General features: G+C 37.4%; 3 protein-coding genes across 3 annotated transcripts; all 3 read right to left on the bottom strand.

The window, feature by feature from the left end:
- Positions 1-1,219: 1,219 nt before the first annotated feature.
- Positions 1,220-5,746, bottom strand: LOC137074175 (2-oxoglutarate receptor 1-like). Its single transcript, XM_067442859.1, has 2 exons — positions 5,629-5,746; positions 1,220-2,464 (listed from the first exon to the last, which is right to left on the bottom strand). The coding sequence occupies exon 2, from the start codon at positions 2,455-2,457 to the stop codon at positions 1,435-1,437; it is 1,023 nt and encodes a 340-aa protein (XP_067298960.1). The 5' UTR covers positions 2,458-2,464; positions 5,629-5,746; the 3' UTR covers positions 1,220-1,434.
- A 5,609-nt stretch (positions 5,747-11,355) lies between these two features.
- LOC137073815 (2-oxoglutarate receptor 1-like) lies at positions 11,356-12,411 on the bottom strand. Its single transcript, XM_067442518.1, has one exon. The coding sequence runs from the start codon at positions 12,409-12,411 to the stop codon at positions 11,356-11,358; it is 1,056 nt and encodes a 351-aa protein (XP_067298619.1).
- Positions 12,412-20,680: 8,269 nt separating this feature from the next.
- LOC137073814 (2-oxoglutarate receptor 1-like) lies at positions 20,681-21,760 on the bottom strand. Its single transcript, XM_067442517.1, has one exon. The coding sequence runs from the start codon at positions 21,749-21,751 to the stop codon at positions 20,681-20,683; it is 1,071 nt and encodes a 356-aa protein (XP_067298618.1). The 5' UTR covers positions 21,752-21,760.
- Positions 21,761-22,370: the final 610 nt, after the last annotated feature.

Below are 22,370 nucleotides of genomic sequence, written 5' to 3'. Positions count from 1 at the left end.
AGATTATAAAACAAAGACTATCAATTGAAAGTAAAAATGTTCTGCATAAAATAGCAACAGTTTGTTTGTTGAGAACTGAGTTTTACTCTGCAGAGTCAGTTGTGCCATGCTGATATTATTCAAGCACAGTTACATCTCACTCTGATTTGAATTTTGTACTCTCTACATACAAAATGATAAACCAATCAAATGTAATTTTAAGAACTTATACTGCTGTTAATCTTGTATGACAAATAAATGACATTACCTTCATATCAAAAGTATCAAAGCGCAGAGCTTATTCTGATTTATTGGACAAATATTCGTGATAAAACCTGAAAAGTGTCCTGTTCAACTTTCTCTTCATAAATAAATAAATGCATAATTTAGCCAATATGCTTGTCCTGTAAATGTGTTAATAAAAATAAAAACACAAACAAAACAGAGCTTATTAAATGGTTAATTATCATTAAAATATGAATATTAAAATGACAGGTAGGTTATTTCAATAGATGAAATAATTTTTACAATCCTGTTAAATAAGTTTAAAGCACGGATCTATTATACTGTTTTCTTTCTCAGCTGTTTATGTTCACTTAAAATATAACTGACTGTGTTTACGTGAAAACTCACCAAGACCGACATTTTGACATTATTTTGTGTGTATTTGACGGTTTACGTGTAATATGCAGCGAAAAATAACTCAATTTAGTACTGAGAGGTGACTTTATATCGACACACTTTGGGTGTGAGCACAAAATCTGTGGGAATCAAATTATGTGCAATACGCTCAATCCTATGGTGAAATTCAAGCTCTATAACAGCAACAAATTTAAATCCAGAATAAATTAAAAACAAACGAGTGAGAGGAGGCGGGTCTGTGTGTCACTCGCTGTCGGAGAGATGAGAGAGAGAGAGAAAGCACAGCTGGTATCGTGTATCTATTTCGCAAAAAAAAAGGAAGCATTTCAGATATTTCAGTTGCTACTGATATGTAATGATTTTTGACAACACTACTTTATACCTAGTTTATCATTTCAGATGACTTTAAAAGACTACAATTGACTAAAATGTATATAATAATCGTTACTGCGTTACAATCCACTGCTGAAATACACACGCTTTTGGTGGGTTGATGGATGTTAAGCCCTGTATACAATGTATGAAACCACTCGAGGCTGCACATTCAGGTGATTATATTATGATTAAAGAGGTTTCTGGTGATTTTTCTGGTGTTTTTTCCTGGTGCTTAAGAATGCACAAAGTTATACAAAAATATATTAGTTACATTTATAAAATATAAACTTTCATATTCCACAAAAGTAAGAAAGGCATACAGGTTTGGAAAGATATAAGAGTGAGTAAATGATGACTGAACATTCATGTTTATGTGGAGATCCCCTTCATATATTGGCTATCACAGTGACATTGACTCTGGCTCGTAAGGCTTGAGTCTCAGCTGCTTTGCTCATATGTGATGTTGCTCGTGGGTTTGTTGATCACAGCCACTTTAATGATCCCCTTAGTCTTCGACATGAGCTGACCACATTTAAACAGATCCATGAAGGCCTTCTTAAAGTCCCCAGACAACGTGTAGAGCGGCAAGTTAAAAATGATGTTGAGTACAGCGATCGGCCTCGAGATAATGTAGGCGGCGTGAGCGCAGCGGTCCAGCATGCAGTTGGTTTCTGGAGTGAGTTTCGTGTAGATTCTCAGAGCTCGTAGCACGTGAAAGGGAAGAAAACAAACCACGAAGCACGTCAATATCAACACAATGAGTCGCCTCGCTTTAACCCGTCTCTTGCTCCCCATATGAGGACCCTTCTTTAGTGTTTTAATGATGCGCCAATAGCAAAGACAGACCACGACCAGAGGAAGCAAATATCCCAGTATGGTCAATACCCAACTATACGGCCAGATTTTTTCTATCTTGTTGCTCGCAAAGTCCAAGCAGTATGTCTTGTTGTTCATTTCAACCAGGTCAAACAGGTTAAAAATTGGACTTAACTCGGCCACCGTCACGGCCCAGACCAAGATGCAAGCCAACACACCCCATCGCTTCTGCTTGATGTTGTTCATGTGCAATGGATGCACGATCGCCACGTACCGGAAGATGGCCAGACAGGTGAGGAAGAGGATGCTGCCGTACAGGTTGAAGTGGTAGATGAAGCGTGCAAAGCGGCATGTGACAATTCCCAGATTCCACGAGTCGTTGAGGACGTAGTAGTAGGTCAAGAAGGGCAAGCTGACCATGAAGAGAAGGTCAGTGATGACGAGGTTCACCATGATGATGGTGCTGCTCTTCCAGGGACGAACTTTGAGCACATAGACCAGCAGAGCGGTGATGTTACCCACAACGCCCACAATGAAGATTGCACCGTACATGGCAGGCAGGTAGTAGCGCTTGACCAGTTCGTCCACGTCGGTGCAGTTGTCACTCGAGCTGTTACTCGAGCCGTAGTAAGGGTTGCTCGCCATGGTTGATCTTGCAGAAGAAAAACATACAAAACATTGTTAAAGAGACAAATCATGCAAAGAAGATGTGCTTAACTGAAATTAAAGATATTTTGAAATTTCATAATTTCCATTAACCAATCTTTTGCAACTAAAACTTAATTTTTTCCTATTAATGGAAACATCTTGAGGGCTGCTTGCTGGAAGTAATCCCAGAAAGTGCTCTTTGATTGAGTTTCAAATTTGTATTTATAGAAAAAAAAATAATCCAAGGAACTTCTTCGGGTTTAAAAGGCCCTCTTTCAATCCATGGCTTGATCTGTTTCCATTGGGTGTATTTTTATTTGTGCAATTTTAAGTGCAATGGAAATGCAGCTATTGTTAAGGCAAGGCAAGTTTATTTGTATAGCACATTTCATATCCAATGGCAATTCAAAGTGCTTTACATAGAAATTAATTAAAACAGTGGTAACAAATGCATGAGAAAAAGGAATACCATATGGACGAATAAAAAATTAAAAACAAGCAGTTAAAACAGTTGTAAAGATAATAATAATAAATAATAATAATAATAATAATAAAAATAAGCAGTTAAAACAGTTGTAATAATAATAAATAATAATAATAATAATAATAATAATAAAAAAATAAGATAAAATAAAATGGTCAGATCCACAATAATGGTCTGATATAAAAATAAAACATTCTTCAGTTTACAGCCTACATACAATCAAACACGTTCATAACATCCATTTTAATCACTATTCCCTGATTTTTACTCAGGAACCTTCTTGTTAAACCCATTTTCACTCATCATATTAACCATATTGTTTAACAATAGAATGAAGTCATCAAAACACTCGCAGGAACCCCGATACAGGACTAAAGTTTCGATGACTTCATTCTATTTTTAAACAATATTCAAAATTTTACATGGAAATTGACACCTACTCTGTTTCATTTCTGGATAGCAAAGTCTATTTGGAATCAGGTCATTTTAGTCAGTTTATAATAATAGTTATTGAAGATGTCATTGAAGAAAAGGTAATAATAATATTAATAATAATAATACATTTTATTTATAATGTGCTTTTCTTAAACCCAAAGCGCTACAGTAAAAAGAGCAAAACAACAAAAGCAATAAAACAAATAATTAGATAAAAAAGGCTTAAATAAATGTGTCTTAATTATCTTTTTAAAATGACCCAATGTTGGTGCATTTCTGATGAGCAGAGGAAGCACATTCCATAGCTTGAGGGCTTTGTATGAAAAGGCTCTTTCCGTCATGGTCTTTAGCTTACATGAAGGCTGATGAAGTAAGGACTGGTGAGATCACAAAGATACTCAGGTGCAGTCCCATGAAGTTAAAGTTTGTATGTTTGTATGTTAAAATAAGAATTTTAAAATCAGTTCTCGCATTTATGGGAAGCCAGTGCAATTGTGAAAGAACCAGTGTAGTGTGTTCACGAGGAGAAGTACGAGTGAGCAGACGAGCGGCAGAATACTGAAGCTTGCTCAACGATTTATCTGGAAGACCAGAGAGAAAGGCATTACAGTAATCTAGCCTAGTTGTAATGAAGGCATGTATAAGCCTTTCAGTTTCTGCAAAAGCGAGAGAAGGTCTTAGTCGAGCTATGTTTCTCAGGTGGAAATATGCAGTTTTAGAGATGTGTTTTATGTGTGCTTCAAATGTTAATAATGGATCAAAAATCACACCAAGATTTCGTGAAGTAGGGATTACCATGCAGGAATCAACAATAAAACGGATCTGCTCGGCCTTAGGAGTAGCTGCAACTGTACCAATCTGCATCAAGTTCTGGAGCCGTTCAGCCGTTCAGGAAGTTATTCTGCATCCAGATACTGATCTCTGCTAGACAGCTACGCGACGCTATTAATGAGCAATGGACATCAGGACTAGTGTTGATGTAAATCTGTGTATCCTCCGCATAGCAGTAATACCCAAGACCATATTTCCTGATGATCTGCCCAAGCGGAGGCATATAAATGTTAAATAAAATTGGACCCAATACTGAACCCTGAGGAACTCCCTGTCGAACAGGGGCGGTATCAGTTTTGTAGTTACCCAAGCCAAAGAACTGGGCACGATTCATTAAATAAGACCAAAACCAATTAAGTACAGCTCCAGAAAGACCCAACCAAATTTTTAGCTTGTCAAGCAGAAGACACACTGAGGTCTAAAATGACCAAAATACTGCATGCACCGGATTCAGCCACAATAAGATCATTTACGACCTTAATTAAAGCGCTTTCATTACTGTGCCCTCATCAAAACCCAGACTGAAAAGGTTTGAAGAGTCTGTTCAGTGCTAGGTGATTATTTAACTGAATAGCCACAACATGCTCAAGAACTTTAGCCAAGAATGGGAGGTTAGAAATAGGCCTTTAATTGGACAAATCAGAAACATCACAGCCAGTCTTCTTAGGGACTAGTGTAATGGCAGCTATTTTTAGTTCTGGAGGAACAATTCCAGAAGTCAATGACAAGTTCACAATTGAAGTCATAAGATAATAACCGAGCAGGGAACGGATCTAAAATACTGGTACTAGAGTTTATGGACTTCACTGTACTTATAATGAAATCATCTCTGACCGTTTCAAAGTTCGAAAAGGTAGTGAACATAGACTTTTAAAAAGTGGTTGTAAAAAGTCCTTATACCTTCAACACACTGAGAAAAAAAGGTGTCAAAATTGTACCTTATGGGGTACAACAGCTTGTCGTTGGGGCAGTACCCTTAAAAGGACATCGTTGCACCTTTTTTTTAATCAAATATTAATCAGATATTTTGCACTCTAAGGTACTAATTTGCACCTTTTAGGAGTAATAAAAGTTACAAAGGGTTGAACCTAAAAACACTCTGGGTTTGGGCCAAGTTCGAGCTCGAATCCCTCCCCCCGGACAGCACGCCAAATACGCATTTATATTACTCTATATAATTATATGTAAGTGTGAACTCATGAAACCATTTTAAAGTGGAGGCAAAGAACCAGCCAACGCGAAATGATCAACAAAATTTTAAATTGATGCCTAAATTGTGTCAGTGACCATTTGAAGTATAATCTCTGAAAATACCTTCTTAAAATATGTATTGTTTAAAGGATATGATTAATGAGATGCAATAATACTAGATGAGCTACTGTAATAACAATCTGTTTTTAGAGGAGGTGAATACTTACAGTTGAAGCTGATGCCACTCATCCAACCGCTGGTTCCTCAGAGAAACGGACTGTGGTGATCATGGAAAGAGTTTAAATGCCTGAGCTGATTCTTCCTCTTCTGATGAACAGTTCCTGGGAAGTCTCTCTCACATTCATTTGCATTCATTTAAGTCACTTCAAAACACACAGGCAATATGATCCGTCAACACACGAGCGTATGGGCGGGATTTAGAGCCACAGGTATGATCTTATTCAGATGATATTTGGCTGTGGGAAAGTGTGCTACTGACAAGCCTAATTCCATTGCTGTCAATGCGATATTAACATAATGAGACAAGTCACCTTCATTTATAGCGCTTTTTACAATATAGATTGTTTCAAAGCAGCTTTACAGTGATAATATTTAAGAGAGAATGTTTTGGCTGTACATAAGCTCTAGAAAAAAGTATACTGTCCAGCTAAAGTACGTTTTTGATTGATTAATTTCCGTTGTAAATAGGAAATAGGAAATGATTTGATAAAAAACTTGCTTTAGACAGAACTTTTTTCTAGAGCTGAGATCTCCTTGGGATTGAGACTGTAGTGTAATAAGAAAGAATGTGGGCAGGAAGTAAAAAATAAAATAAAACGTCAATCACTGAGAACGGCGACAACACGCAAGCATTACGTGTTTAATGTATAGGCAAGCGCGTTAGGCGCATAGTTTTTCTATGCAAAATGATTGCCAAACTACTGCATGCATAGCGCTGCTTCTTATGATGTAACGAGTACATCAGGTGTTATGGGAAGTGCTCCTGGTTCTGGCTGAACTAATGCAGCCTAAAACAATCATTCAACTGATTTGATTAACAGAAATTGATAATGTTCTATGTGTAAGAGATGCGTTTTTAGTCTAGATTTAAACTGACAGAGTGTGTCTGCTTCCCGAACAAGGCTAGGAAGACTGTTCCAGAGTTTAGCTGCTAAATAGGAAAAGGATCGACCGTCAGCAGTTGATTTTTATATTCTAGGTATTATCAATTGGCAGGAAGATTTGAGATTAAAATAGACGTGTAATGCGCTAAGAGTTTGTTCAAGTAGAGGGAAGCTATACCATTTAGTGCTTTTTTTAAGTAATGAGCAAGATTTTAAAATTGATGCAATGTTTAAATGGGAACTAATGCGGTGTTGACAGAACCGGGCTAATATGGCAATACTTCCTGGTTCTAGTAAGAACTCGAGCTGCTGCGTTTTGGACCAGCTGGAGTTTGTTTATTAAGCGAGCGGGGCAACCACCCAGTAGAGCATTACAATAATCTACCCTTGAGGTCATGAGCACACTGTTCTGCATTTGTCATTGAGAGCATAAATTTATCTCTTTCCCTGACAGCGTTAAAAAAAAAAGCTTCCTGCCACCGCCAGGGTTTTTGACCATTTTCATGTGTATATATATATCAACTTTTTGATGATATTTTAATTATATGACCAGTACCTGTATAGTTTTAGAGTACCAGATGTTTAACTAAGTCTGACTGTTTTATGAACAACCTTGTGTGTGAACTGGTTTCAGTCCATCGCGTGCCGCCTGAAGACTTCCTTCAGCTGTAAACCAGTGACCAAACATGCTTATGAGAAATCAGAAAAAAAAACAATAAATACCAGTGGAATGTGATGGTTATGTGATGGTTATGAAACAACTTTCGCTTGGTTGTTTCTGTTTAGTAGTAAATCTATACTGAATATTTTTTTTTTTTTTTTACTTACAGGACAATTTGGTGCGTATACCAATATAGGGACAGAACAGCCAGTTAGTAGACAGTTAGACAGTATTCTTGGTTATTATGTGCAGAAGTTTTTGATCCAATAATTAGAAACTCAGCTTTTTCATAATGAAGTGGTAGGAAATACCTAGTCAAATATAGAGCTGAGTATCATCAGCATAACAGTGAAAACTTACAGCATGCTTCCTAATGATATCTCCCAACCGTAGCATGTACAGGGTGAAGAGCAACGGTCCTAACACTGAGCCTTGTGGGACTCCGGACTGAACTTGTGATCAATATGATCTTTTACTGCTACAAACTGATAACGGTCAAAAGGGTATGATTTAAACTATGCCAATGCAATTCCACTAATGCCAACATCATTTTCGTGTCTATTTAAACAAATATTGTGGTCGATTGTATCAAATGAAGTGCTAAGATGCAGTAGCCCTACCATATTTGTAACAGGATGTTGCCTTGGCTAAATTAAAAATATACATGAGACTCGAAAATGATCTGAGATGTTATCGCTCTTTTGCAAAATGTCAACGGCATCAACAATGATTCCGTGACAATATTAGCTCTAAAGTATGATTACTACAATAAGTGGTTCCTGACACGTGTAGTCTAACTCCAGTAGGGTTCAGAATGCCTCTAAATGCCAATCCCAATGTGTCTTTTCATTATCTACATGGATATTAAAATCACAAACAATTAGGACTTTATCTGCAGCTAGTACTAACTCTGATAGAAAATCAGCAAATTCTTTGATTAAGTCGATATGGTGCCCTACAGTAGCCAGCACAAATGTCAAACAGGATTTATTTTTAGACCTCTGAGTAATAGTTCATACAGTAAACCAGGAAGCATTTATTGAAAATACGTTGGAGACTAAAGAACTGTCTATTTACAATAAATATGCAGAAGCTGCTTCTTCCTTTTTGTCCAATCAATTAGAGGCATTTCCTCATGTGTGAATAACAGATGAAATCTGAGCTGATTCATGAGATATTTAATACACGGTGAAGTCGGTAAAGGAACTTCATTTGATTTGGAGCAAATTAGACAAAACGTTTAAAAATACAATAACATGCTAAACATTTGATTGTAAGACTCTGTATAAGTTGTAAATTATGACACAAATCTCTTAAACATTCCCTGATTTGCATCTCAATAGTGTTTGATGGAGGTTTCCTCTTCCTTTAGTGGAAATCAATCCATCTAAACATCAGCTGGAGGCGTGCGGTGGAACGCTGTTATGTAAGAGCGGCATTTCTGATGAATTTGTTTTACTAGTTACTTCATTCAGACCGTGTCAATGGGCCTGTTCCGGCAGGTTATATAAAACAAAGACTATCTATTGAAAGTAAAACTGTTCTGCATAAAATAGCAACCGTTTGTTTGTTGAGAAGCTTGAGTTTCACTCTGCAGAGTCAATTGTGCCATGCTGATATTATTCAAACACAGTTTTCTCCGATATGAATGTAGTACTACTATACATATCAAGAAAGTACACAATGCAAATATAATTTAAAGCACTTCTACTGCTGTTTATCTTCCATTACAAACAAATTACATTACCCCATCATCATAAAATAAAAATGTATGAAGGAAAGCAAGCACGTAATAAACAGCTGCCACAAAACATAGATACACAAATGTACAGGAACAATGCAATATCATCTTTACAAAGAACAGATTTGCATCATTTTTTGTTTAAATAAGGACGATTTTTGATCATTGTGGCACCATAAGCTATTGACATGTTGAGGGCGGCAAGGGTTGTGCACAATGCTTTCATTAGACAATGTCAAAGTTACTTGTTTTGCACCCAAGTATGTGCTTTTAGTCATTTCAAGCATTCACAGGGAATCAAACCCATGACCTTGGCATTGTTAGCACCAGGATCTAAGGCTTGAGCTACATTCTCAATACTATACAACATATAGTATTGAGACACTAACTTTTTTTGACATTAACTTTTTTTTTTCTCACCAGCCAAAGTTGCTAGACACCCAGAATTTTCACTGGCCACAATTTTGACATCGGTTTCATAATTTGGCAGCGGGTACATTCGGCTACTGTCACTTTAAGACCAGATGCATGGATCCATTCTACTGTTACACATGTTTTCTTTCTCAGCTGTTTATGTTGTGTGTATATGACTGTTTGAGTGTAATAAGCAACAAAAAAGAACTTAATTTAGTACTGAGAGATACTTTGATATCAGCACACTTTAGGTGTGAGCACAAAATCCACGGGAAAGAGTAAAATGATGCCCAATATGCCCAATCCCATGCCAAAATTCACCTGGAGCAAATTAAACGAGTGTGTGAGGAGAGTCGGGTTAGTGTGTCACTCACTGTCCGAGAGATGAGGAGAAAGCACAGCTGGTATAGGTGTAGGGCACACAAAGCTTCCACCAGTCACAGTACAGCACATAATAATGTGTTTCTATGGACAAAATGCATCTAAAAATAATGTAAGTCGCTTTGGATGCTTTTGGCGGATAATGACAAGCCCTGTATGCAAAGTATGAAACCAATTGAGGCTGTACATTCAAGTGATTATATTTTTATTATAGAGGTTTTATTTTCTTGACCTTGTGCTATGAGAACACAGCTTAATATTACAGGAAGTTATATAAAGGTTACATTTATAAAATATCAACTTTTATATTCAACCCAGGCTCATTGGAAATACGTTACTCTGCCTACATTTTTGCAACACCCTAATTATGTACCTCCAGGTACGTTTACCTGCACTTTTGGGGTAAAATGTCCACCGGAGTCGCTAAGTGGTAATCTTTTTTTCTCCATTCCAGATGCACAACATGACACCATGACTGCTCTCACAGAATGAATATTTATAGCATAATTTTATATTTTGGAGTAACTAACTCCACTCCTACCCTAAACCTACCAACTCTCAACAATATAAAACACATAACAGGAACAGGCAAATAAATGTACAATCACATGTATTTATTGCAAAAACTGACCAAAAAACAGTATAAAAGTATTAACTCATGTTGCATTCGAAGTCTTCTGGAGTCATACGATATCTTCATGTGAAGAACAGAGATGATCTTAATGTTTTAGTCGTTGAAATGATGATCGCGCTCCTTTGCGAACAGAACACACACACTCGTTCATTCATATTTCTGATTCAAATGATACACAACAAGTTGAATGACGCAATTGGTCACGAGACACATGACAGCCAATGCTGTCAAAGCTGACGTGACGTTTCTTCCGGCGCCAATATTTGAAATTTATTATTAATCTTTGGCGGATGGATTCGACGTTACTGATCGCTTTTGGGGATTTTCTTCACACAAATCAATCGTTTGGCAACACTTGGGAGTATTTGTACTTTCTGAATAAATTATGTATGCAGTCGTATCTGCCTGTTATATCCTGTTTTTTATAATACACAAATGGGTAGGTTTAGGGAAGGGTTTGAGCTACGCGTTCAAAATGTGTCTGAATATGTGTGTGTCCACAAGGTAAATGGATTTATAAACATACTAAATTACGTTTTTTTGAAAATGTAAAAATGCAGAATGTTTCTTGTGATGGGTAGGTTTAGCGGCTGTGTGTGTGTGTGTGTGTGTGCGTGCGTGTGTGTGTTGGGTAGGTTTAGGGGTAGGGGCAGTGTAGGGGGATAGAATGAAACGACGTTGATAAACACGCTAAAAAGCGATTATGCATCTTGATAGCACGGCAAAATGGCATACAAATTGCCGTGTCATATATACGCCATTTCATGAGATCAGTCTGGGAATGGAGAAAAAATATATTACCACTTAGCGGCTCCAGTGGACGCTTCACCCAAAAAGTGCAGCTAAACGTACCTGGAGGTACATAATTCGGGTGTCTCAAAAATGTAGGTAGAGTAACGTATTTCCAATGAGCCTGGGTTGTTTATATTACACAAAAGTAAGAAAGGCATACAGGTTTGGAATGACAAGAGAGTGAGTAAATGATGACAATGTTTCCCTTCATATATTGGCTATTTCATAGCGGCATTGAGTCTCAGCTGCTTTGCACATTTGTGATGTTGCTCGTGGGTTTGTTGATCTCAGCCCATTCTCAGCCCCCTCAGTCCTCGACCTGAGCTGACCACATTTGAACAGATCCACGAAGGCCTGCTTAAAGTCCCGCGACAACGTGTAGAGCGGCAAGTTGAAAATGATGTTGAGTACAGCGATCGGCCTCGAGATAATGTAGGCGGCGTGAGCGCAGCGGTCCAGCATGCAGTTGGTTTCTGGAGTGAGTTTCGTGTAGATTCTCAGAGCTCGTAGCACGTGATAGGGAAAAAAACAAACCACGAAGCACGTCAATATCAACACGATGAGACGCCTCGCTTTAACCCGTCTCTTGCTCCCCATATGAGGACCCTTCTTTAGTTCTTTAATGATGCGCCAATAGCAAAGACAGACCACGACCAGAGGAAGCAAATATCCCAGTACGGTCAATGCCCAACTATACGGCCAGAATTTTTTGGGGTTGTTGCTCGCGAAGTCCAAGCAGTATGTCTTGTTGTTCATTTCAACCAGGTCAAACAGGTTAAAAATTGGACTTAACTCGGCCACCGTCACGGCCCAAACCAAGATGCAAGCCAACACACCCCATCGCTTCTGCTTGATGTTGTTCATGTGCAACGGATACACGATCGCCACGTACCGGAAGATGGCCAGACAGGTGAGGAAGAGGATGCTCCCGTACAGGTTGAAGTGGAAGATGAAGCGTGCAAAGCGGCACATGATGATACCAAGCGTCCACGAGTCGTTGAGGACGTAGTAGTAGGTCAAGAAGGGCAAGCTGACCATGAAGAGAAGGTCAGTGATGACGAGGTTCACCATGATGATGGTGCTGCTCTTCCAGGGATGAACTTTGAGCGCATAGACCAGCAGAGCGGTGATGTTACCCACAACGCCCACAATGAAGATTGCACCGTACATGGCAGGCAGGTAGTAGCGTTTGACAAGATCGTCCACGTCGGTGCAGTTGTCACTCGAGCTGTTACTCGAGCCGTAGTAAGGGTTGCTCGCCATGGTTGATCTTGCAGAAGGAAAACATACAAAACATTGTTAAAGAGACAAATCATGCAAAGTAGATGTGCTTAACTGATAGTATTTTAGTGACTGTTCTTGTTCTATGTTTGGCGAATACCTCAGCAATATGATGAACTGATCTATCTAACAAGATGCAATGAAAAAAGAAAAGGTTCCACACACCAAGTTGGTGTCAGTTTCAGCACTAAATTTAATATTGTCAGCAAAACATCCCTAATATAGATGATAACTTCCTAATATCTTTAAACATTATATGGCTTACTTTATGAAATTAACATGGAAATTGACACCTACTCATTTCCTGATAACAAAGTCTAGACTTTTTAGACTTTCGGGTACTTTTTAGTTTATATATATAGTTATTGAACAAATCGTACTACATTAAAAATGAGGTAATATTGAAAGTAGACTCTTAAAGAGGGATTGCTGGGGGACAGGAAAACTGTCATTGCTGAGGGAATAATAATAATAATAATAATAATAATAATAATAATAATAATAATAATAGGCCTAATAATAATAGTCCTAATAATAATAATAATAATAATAATAATAATAAACTAACACACAATTTGTAATAAATAAACTCAAATATGCTACAACACTATACCATAAATGAAGGAATAATTTATTTTAAGTTGTTACGCTGCTATAGGTCTACGGGAAAAATCCAAATTTCACAGTCTATTCATCATCACACTGAAAATGTAGTAAAAAAAAAAAACAGAAACCTTTATTTAGCTAAAGTTATACTGTCTGTTGTATCCAATCATGACTGCCGCTCTAGAGTGCAGTGGTGATATTCCAAACACGTGTTTGCTCCTGTGAATGTTGTTTTAGACTGGGACAGGAGTTATACAAAGCATTGCTACCATAATACATAATTTAGCACCAAAGTGCGAATATATAAATATTTGGATTTTTTTTTCTAATGAGAGGAGCAACTCTGGTTTCAGTTTCGTCTTAAGCTGGCCTAATTCATTTAGGCTTTAAAATAAAAAATAAAAAATTTTTGGTAATCCTCACAGAGACCATTTCTTTCTAAAAAAAGGGACATAGTTGTGAGGACACTGCCTTTTCTAGTATCGTCCACAGAAATGGTATATTTGAGATTGGCCTCTAATTCTGTTGGTGGGAGTGCTGTTGGCGAATTTTTTGAGATTTAACAACCTTTATTCAAATATTATTAAAATATTTTGTAAGCATATTGGTTAATTGTGTGTCTTTTATTTCTGATGGCGCAGTGAAACATGCCAAATTGTGGTATTTTCATGATTTATCAAATGTTTTATGTGGTTCAGATGTAATAATATTTTGAGTTTTTATTTATTAAACAAATTTCCTTTATTGTATCAACTCAATTTTTTTATTTCAATAAACTCAAAATTTTAAGGCAACCAGATTACTTACTTTTTTTAAGTTAAACCAACAAAAACCAACATTTTTTTTTATTTTTTATTTTTTTTTACAGTGTATAGGATTTAACCAACTTCAACTTCATTTATCAACTCAACTCACCTGCAGATAACAGATGTCAGATGTTGCTTCAAAAGTCCCTGACGGTGTCCTATCACCAGTCTTGAATTCGAATGCACTGGTCAGGTTGCTTATATTGATATGTCTAAATTGTATACAATAAAGATAATCTTCAGGAAAAAATCACTCTGAGACTCAATATAAATATATATATATATATATATATATATATATATTTATATTTATAAAAATAACCACAGAATGGATTTCTTTGTTGACTTAAAAATAAAGTTAAAGAATAATACAAAGTACAGAGAAATACAAAAATTACATAACATCGCTGTCTTCACCCGAAGTGCAGCCCCCAAGGACCATTTCCACCTTAAATGGTTATCTTAAAAGCCTTCGTGGCTTTAAGCACAAACCTTTATATGTGTCCAAGGCAGTAACAGGATATGCAAATGCACATACATTACTGGTGAATGTGTGAATGTCCTCTAAAGGACAGGGGGCCTTTTCTGAAACCACAAGAGGAAGTTGAACTTCTCTTATCGCCTTAACACCTTTAAACCCAATTAGGCCTGTAAAGTGTAAGAATTGGTTTTACTGCTAAGTCCACTCTAAAAAATTCTGGGTTAAAAACAACCCAAGTTGGGTTGAAAATAGACAAACCCAGAAATTGGGTTGTTTGAATGGATCCATTTACTAGGGTTCGAACAACCCAATTTCTGGGTTTGTCCATTTCCAACCCAACTTGGGTTGTTTTTAACCTAGCATTTTTTAGAGTCTCAAAAGCTTTCTGCAAGGCAAGATCCGATCGCTTTATGGGTCCAGGGATCCAAATTTCTCTTGCAGCTTAAACATTTCACAATTTGGTCATTTAAATTCACTTTTCAACATAAAAATTGTAATGCCATTTATCACACATCAATCTGATTTCTCCATTTGTCGAATAAGAGCATGCATCTTATGGGACAAGATTTCTTTTCTTGTTGTCTTTTTCTTGTTTCTTGCTGTCTTCCTGAGCTGTTTGTCATTCCGCTAGAAGATCCTCCATAAATAGTTAATTTGTTTTTGACACTTTTATTACCATACTCACATCTTTAATGAGAGAACGTGTTGCTGGGGATTCAAAGGAATTCATAACCAGTTGTTGACCATTCATGGCAAATTCAACAAGTTATATGAGATTAAAATAGATACATTTTTATTTTATGAGTTTAAATTGAAAATGTATATTTTATTTGTTAACTTTAAAAAAAAAAAAAATCATATTTAGTCCACCTGTTTTATATATATCTAAACATTTTATAATGACTTGTACAGCCATTATACCAGTACTTATAAATGTGGTTACTTAAAACCTAAACTTGACATAAACTGTAAATTTGTCCCTCAACTCTGTTTGTTTGATTGGAATAAATCAAAGATGTTGATCCAGGAACACGTGCTTCAAGTTCACTGTTACTGTAGGCAAGCGTTTGCCAACCTCTAGTGGCTGATGATGGAACTGCAGGACATTCATGAGCTCGTCAACATGCTAATGACTGATAACACTCAGATAAGTACACTGTTAAACCTTGCTGTAGATTTCTGGGTAAATAACTGTAAAATGGCCAGTATTTAGCTTTAACATCATTGAAAGGTATTTTAATGTAATATGAGGTGAGGTTATGCAATCCGCAAATTCGTTTGAAGAACCAAATTAGCCAGAGATCAGTTATCACGATTAAAAGATCTGGGATCTGTCAAATCATCTCAGATGTATTAAGCGAGGTACGAAGAACGGACCCAAGGGCTGAATGTCTGAGCCTAAGCGAGCAGCTGTCACCCAGCTGAAGTTTGTTTGCTACGGCTATGTGCTGTGTTGAGAACTCCAATAGCAGATTTGTATGTTTTCAGACTGAAAATAAATCGCACAGCAACAAGTAAGTTAATGATTCAAATATTTGTGTTTTTAAAATACATAATGTAAAGTTAGATGGTTTATATGCATGTTTTGAAATAGCTTCCTGATTAGCAAGGTTTTTTAAGCCTCTTCTCACTTAGTAATATCCCTTTATGTAGAACATTTTTCCTGGAGTAACTACATTTATCAGCAATTGAATTCTTGGTGATAAACAACTTGTTTTATTGTTGCTTTCATTTTTCTAAGCAGGCTTTTCCACAATGTGCAGATGCAAACTACCCAATTTGCCTTTTCGCCAACTAACTTTTTTTTTTATAAAAAACAACACCAATATAGGGGACATTTTGAAGAAAACTTCAACCTGAATGTCAATGGAAAATGATCTATGTCTACTAGTCACACCAAGGCTCATCATGCATGGCAAGTATGAAATATATGGTAAATAATGAATGTGTTTTGGCTGTTTTTATGGTGAGTTAATATTTCAGGAGGCTTCTAAATACAGCTAAGTGGATGATCAGCATTTAGTGGAAAGTGACACATATTGCATTGATGAGCAGTTAGATTTCTCTGTGGCACTCTGTGTTTTTCAGGGTCTTCTATATTTTTTACATTTAATACCAAGAGTCCGCCAGTGCCACATTATAACTTATTGAAAGGTACATGTGCAATAATGTAACATGAGTTTGCCACAGTTGTGCATTTTATTTTTATTTATATATTAGTTTGTAGTTTGTTGTTTAATTTCTGAAGTGTTTGATTTGTTACTCCATTTCTAAAATAGTTGTTGTCTAATTCACTCACCGGGTTTTTAGTGAAGATTAATCCTGGGGGGACAAAGTGTGCTTCCAAAGCTGGAACCAGCTGTAAAACTGTCATCTGTGAAGAAATATTTAAAACATAAATCATTCAATTTATGTTAACATAAATAACCTGAGGGTCATTAGTGGCTGAGATGTAGATTTGGGTGTTGTATCCAAGTTTACATTTTTCTTGTATAGATTTAAAAGTAATTTTTTTAATGAAGTAAAGAAAGAATGCTTCATAAGTTTAAGAGTACCACAATAAGTACTGCATTATAAATTATTTAAATGTATATGCAGTATGTTATTACTGTACAGTAATTAACTGAAACCACTGCTGCCAGTTATCAACTGTAATGCCGGTTTTACGGTATAAAACAGGCGACACTGTTGCCAGTTAGTCACTGTAACAGATTCTTTACAGTAACTAGCTGGCAACAGTGTTGCCAGTATTTTACTCATAAAAAAACTGGTAAGATTTAACAGTGTATGATTTAAACTATGCCGATGCAATTCCACTAATGCTAACATAATTTTTAAGTCTATTCAAAAGAATGTTGTGGTCGATTGTATCATATGAAGTGCTAAGATGCAGTAGTCCTACCATATTTGTAACATGAAGTTGCCTTGGCAAAATTAAAAATATACTATTATTTAATTAAAAATATTATCGCTCTGCTGCCAAATTTCAACGGCATCAACAATGATTCCATGTGACAATATTAGCTCTAAAGTATGATTACGACAATGAGTGGATCCTGACACGTGTAGTCTAACTCCAGTAGGGTTCAGAATGTCTCTAAATGCCAATCCCAATGCATCTTTTTCATTATCTACATGGATATTAAAATCGCCAACAATTAGGACTTTATCTGCAGCTAGTACTAACTCTGATAGAAAATCAGCAAATTCTTTGATTAAGTCGATATGGTGCCCTACAGTAGCCAGCACAAATGTCAAACAGGATTTATTTTTAGACATCTGAGTAATACTGAACATATTACTATAAATTATAGTAACACCTCCCCATTTTCCTGTCAGATGAGGCTCAGGTTTATAATGGTAATATTAGGGGTTGAATCATTTAAAGTAATGTAATCGTGTGGTTTTAGCCAGGTTTCTGTCAAACACAGCATGCGTCCTTCAGAAGAGACGTTAAGCCTGTTAAGTTCCTGACTCTCTGTGGTCATTAAAAATCCCATGGCTTTTCACGTAAATAGTAGGGGTGTTACCCCAGTGTTCTGGCCAAATTCTCTCCATTGGCCCTTACCAATCATGGCCTCCTAATAATCCTCATCCACTGAATTGGCTCTATCACCCTCTCTCCTCTCCATCTATCGCTGGTGTGTGGTGAAGGCACTGGCGCCGTTGTACTGTGGCTGCCGTCACATCATCCAAGTGGAGCTGCACACTGGTGCTGGTTGAGGAGAGACCCCTGACATGAGTGTAAAATGCTTTGGGTGTGCAGTAGTGCATATGAAAGCGCTATATAATGGCCTCATTCATTCATTCAGCACATCTAGATTATGATCTTTAATCATACAATTTACTTAGTGCTTTTAAAGAAAGGGATTGAATCTTCAGCAAACAAAGCTTTATCATTTGTTCATCTGTATTATATCTGTTGATTATTTTTGAACATCAATTACATTTTTACCCTTAAATGGGTTTGGGAGTTTTTGTATATTTCAGGGAACAGACACAGTCCCTATATGAGGTTATCTAGGTGAAAAAGTCTATATGTGTTGTGATTTATCTGACTTCTGTGACATGAGAGAGCTAGAGGACAGTTGGCTTAGCCTGTCCATCTGCTTCCTGACCTGGGCCCCAGTTGTCAAGGTTCAACTCTAAGAATATGTGCCATGAACAGTTCAGGTCTGCCCCAAAAACTTTTCCAATTGTCTATGAACCTTATTTTATTCTGCTGACACTACTTAGACAGCCAGCCATTGAGTGAGGACAGTCTGCTGTATCTCATCATTCCAGCAAACAGGAAGGGGGCCAGAGCAAATTATAGTGTCTGACATCGCACTTGCGAGTTCACTCACACCTTTAATATTAATTTTAGTTATCTCTGGCAGTTGCCTCCCTATAAACTAAAGACACGATCTAGTCGACCCAAACCATCAAACTCTGAACTGCAATCTGCACAGCAGATCTAGAGAAACACCACGTGATTTCATTTCACGGATGTGGACTGCTCATACAGTTAACCGGGAAGCTTGGGAAAACCTGTTTTATTTTTTTCTTAGATTGTATCACCTTGGAGACTAAACAGTTGTTTATTTACAATAAATATGCAGAAGCTGCTTCTTCCTTTTCATCCAGTCAATGAGAGGCATTTCCTTATGTGAAAAGCAGATTAAATCTGAGCTGATTCGTAATAGACATGGAAAAGTCGGTAAAGGAACTTCATCTCATTTGATTTCATTACATAGTTAATCCCTGACTGAAGTTAAAAAATACAATAATGTGTGCTTACTATTAAATTTAGAAACCTTCTGTTTAAGGCAGTGGTCCCCAACCACGTTCCTGGAGTACCCCCAAACGGTCACATTTTGCATGTTTCGACAAACAAACACACCTGCTTCAGGTCATCAGCACATTAGTAACTACTCCAAGACCTTGTAGGCGTGCCTTCTCACAGTTCAAGATGCTTACACTACAACTGACGACCGTTACTTAAGAGTAAGCCTTTTGAACTGCAGAGGCACTTTCAACACTTTTCCCATAAATTAAATATGGAAGGTGTTAACCAACAAAGGCAATCGGCAGAAACTTTAAAGGGTTTCTTCACCGATTAGCACATGGCTTTGTATCAGTAGAAACCCTGGAGTGTATTCGAATGATTGATATTCGATCGTTTCAGAGTTTCGCTCTGCAGAGTCAATTGTGCCAAGATATTATTCAAACAAAGTTATCTCTGTTTTGAAAGTAGTATTACAGCACATACCAAAAAAGTACACAATGCAAATATCATTCAAAGCACTTCTACTATTGTTTATCTTCCATTACAAACAAATTATATTTACACCATCATCATAAAATCAAGGTTTATGAAGGAAAGCAAGCATGTAATGAGTAACTGCCACAAAACATAGATACACCAATGTACAGGAACAATGCAATATCATCTTTACAGAGAACAGATTTGCATCATTGTTTGTTTACATCTGCTATTTTTGACATTGTGGCGCCATAGACTATTGACATGCTGAGGGCACATGCGACGGACAGAGAGAGATAGTCTTGGCATTTAATTTGGCTGTAGGCTGAAATTATATTCAATCCACCAAAGTGGCTAGAGTGGCTGCCTTACCCGCTGCCGTTAATGTCAAGCCCTGGTAATGTTTGTCATGAAATACACTTGCGTTGGGTTACATGCACATTTATGTTCATGCTTTTTTCAGACAGTTTTAGTCAAAGTTACTAGCATAGCATTTAGTCATTTCAAGCATTCGCTGGGACTCAAACCCATGACCTTGGCATTGTTAGCCCCAGGCTGTAGTGGTTGAGCTACATTTTCAGTATTATACAATCATGGTTTGAGATTAACTTTTTCCTCACTAGCCAAAGTTACTGCATAGCCACTCAGCATTTTCACTGGCCACAATTTTGAGATTTTCTAATTTGGCAGCAGGTACATTAGGCTACTGTCATTTTAAGTTTGGATGCATGGATCCATTATACCGTTACACATATGTTTTATTTCCCAACTGTTTATGTTCACGTAAAACATAACTGACTCTGTTAACATTAATGCTTGACAAGTTTTTTGGCATTTTGGGCATTTAGGCATTTTGACATTATTTTGTGTGTAATTGACTACTTAAAAGAACTTAAACTAGTACTGAGAGGCGGCTTAATATCCGCACACTTTGGGTGTGAGGTATTATAAGAACAAATATAATATTATAAGATGTTATATATTATACTATATTTTATAATTTTACATTTATAAAATATAAACTTTTATATTCCACACAAGTAAGAAAAGCATAGAGGTTTGGAATGGCAAGAGTGTGAATAAATGATGACAGTGTTTCCCTTCATATATTGTCTAATTCACAGTGGCATTGACTTTAGCTTGTAAGCCTGAAAACGTGGCTTGAATCTCAGCTGTTTTGCTCTTGATGTTGCTCGTGGGTTCGTTGATCACAGCCACTTTAATGATTCCCTTATTCTTCGACATGAGCTGACCACATTTGAACAGATCCATGAAGGCCTTCTTAAAGTCCCCAGACAACGTGTAGAGCGGCAAGTTGAAAATGATGTTGAGTACAGCGATCGGCCTCGAGATAATGTAGGCGGCGTGAGCGCAGCGGTCCAGCATGCAGTTGGTTTCTGGAGTGAGTCTCATGTAGATTCTCAGAGCTCGTAGCACGTGATAGGGAAAAAAACAAACCACGAAGCACGTCAATATCAACACGATGAGACGCCTCGCTTTAACCCGTCTCTTGCACCCCATATGAGGACCCTTCTTTAGTGTTTTAATGATGCGCCAATAGCAAAGACAGACCACGACCAGAGGAAGCAAATATCCCAGTACGGTCAATGCCCAACTATACGGCCAGAATTTTTGGGGGTTGTTGCTCGCAAAGTCCAAGCAGTATGTCTTGTTGTTCATTTCAACCAGGTCAAACAGGTTAAAAATTGGACTTAACTCGGCCACCGTCACGGCCCAAACCAAGATGCAAGCCAACACACCCCATCGCTTCTGCTTGATGTTGTTCATGTGCAACGGATACACGATCGCCACGTACCGGAAGATGGCCAGACAGGTGAGGAAGAGGATGCTCCCGTACAGGTTGAAGTGGAAGATGAAGCGTGCAAAGCGGCACATGACGATTCCCAGCGTCCACAAGTCTTGGACGTAGTAGTAGGTGAAGAAGGGCAAGCTGATCATGAAGAGAAGGTCAGTGATGACGAGGTTCACCATGATGATGGTGCTGCTCTTCCAGGGACGAACTTTGAGCACGTAGACCAGCAGAGCGGTGAAGTTACCTGCAATGCCCACGATGAAGATTGCACCGTACATGGCAGGCAGGTAGTACCTCTTGAAGAGATCGTCCACGTCGGTGCAGTTGTCACTCGAGTTGTTACTTGTGCTGTAGTAAAGGTTGCTCGCCATGGTTGGTTGGTTGGTCTTGCAGAAGGAAAATATAAAACATTGTTAAAGAGACAAATCATGCAAAGTAGATGTGCTAAAACTAGTAACAAACAACTCTGATATAGAACTATATTGATGACTAGACAGACAGACAGACAGACAGACAGGTAGGTAGGTAGGTAGGTAGGTAGGTAGGTAGGTGCTGGTCATATAATTAGAATATCATCAAAAAGTTAATTTCACTAATTCCATTCAAAAAGTGAGACTTGTATATTACATTCGTTCATTACACACAGATGGATATATTTCAAATGTTTATTTTTTTTAATTTTGATGATTATAACTCACAACTAAAGAAAATACCAAATTCAGTATCTCAGAAAATATGAATATTACCTGGTGCCACACTCTAATCAGCTAATTAACTCAAAACACCTGCAAAGTCCTTTAAATGGTCTCTCAGTCTAGTTCTGTAGGCTACACAATCATGGGGAAGACTGCTGACTTGACAGTTGTCCAAAACACAACCATTGACACCTTGAACAAGGAGGGCAAGACACAAAAGGTCATTGCCAAAGAGGCTGGCTGTTCACAGAGATCTTATCCAAGCACATTAACAGAGAGCCGAAGGGAAGGAAAA

This window comes from Pseudorasbora parva, chromosome 4, assembly GCF_024679245.1.
Source record: "Pseudorasbora parva isolate DD20220531a chromosome 4, ASM2467924v1, whole genome shotgun sequence".
Lineage (NCBI taxonomy): Eukaryota > Metazoa > Chordata > Actinopteri > Cypriniformes > Gobionidae > Pseudorasbora > Pseudorasbora parva.
Note: the sequence above shows the minus strand (reverse complement) of the source record. Positions and strands in the feature narration are given on the sequence as shown.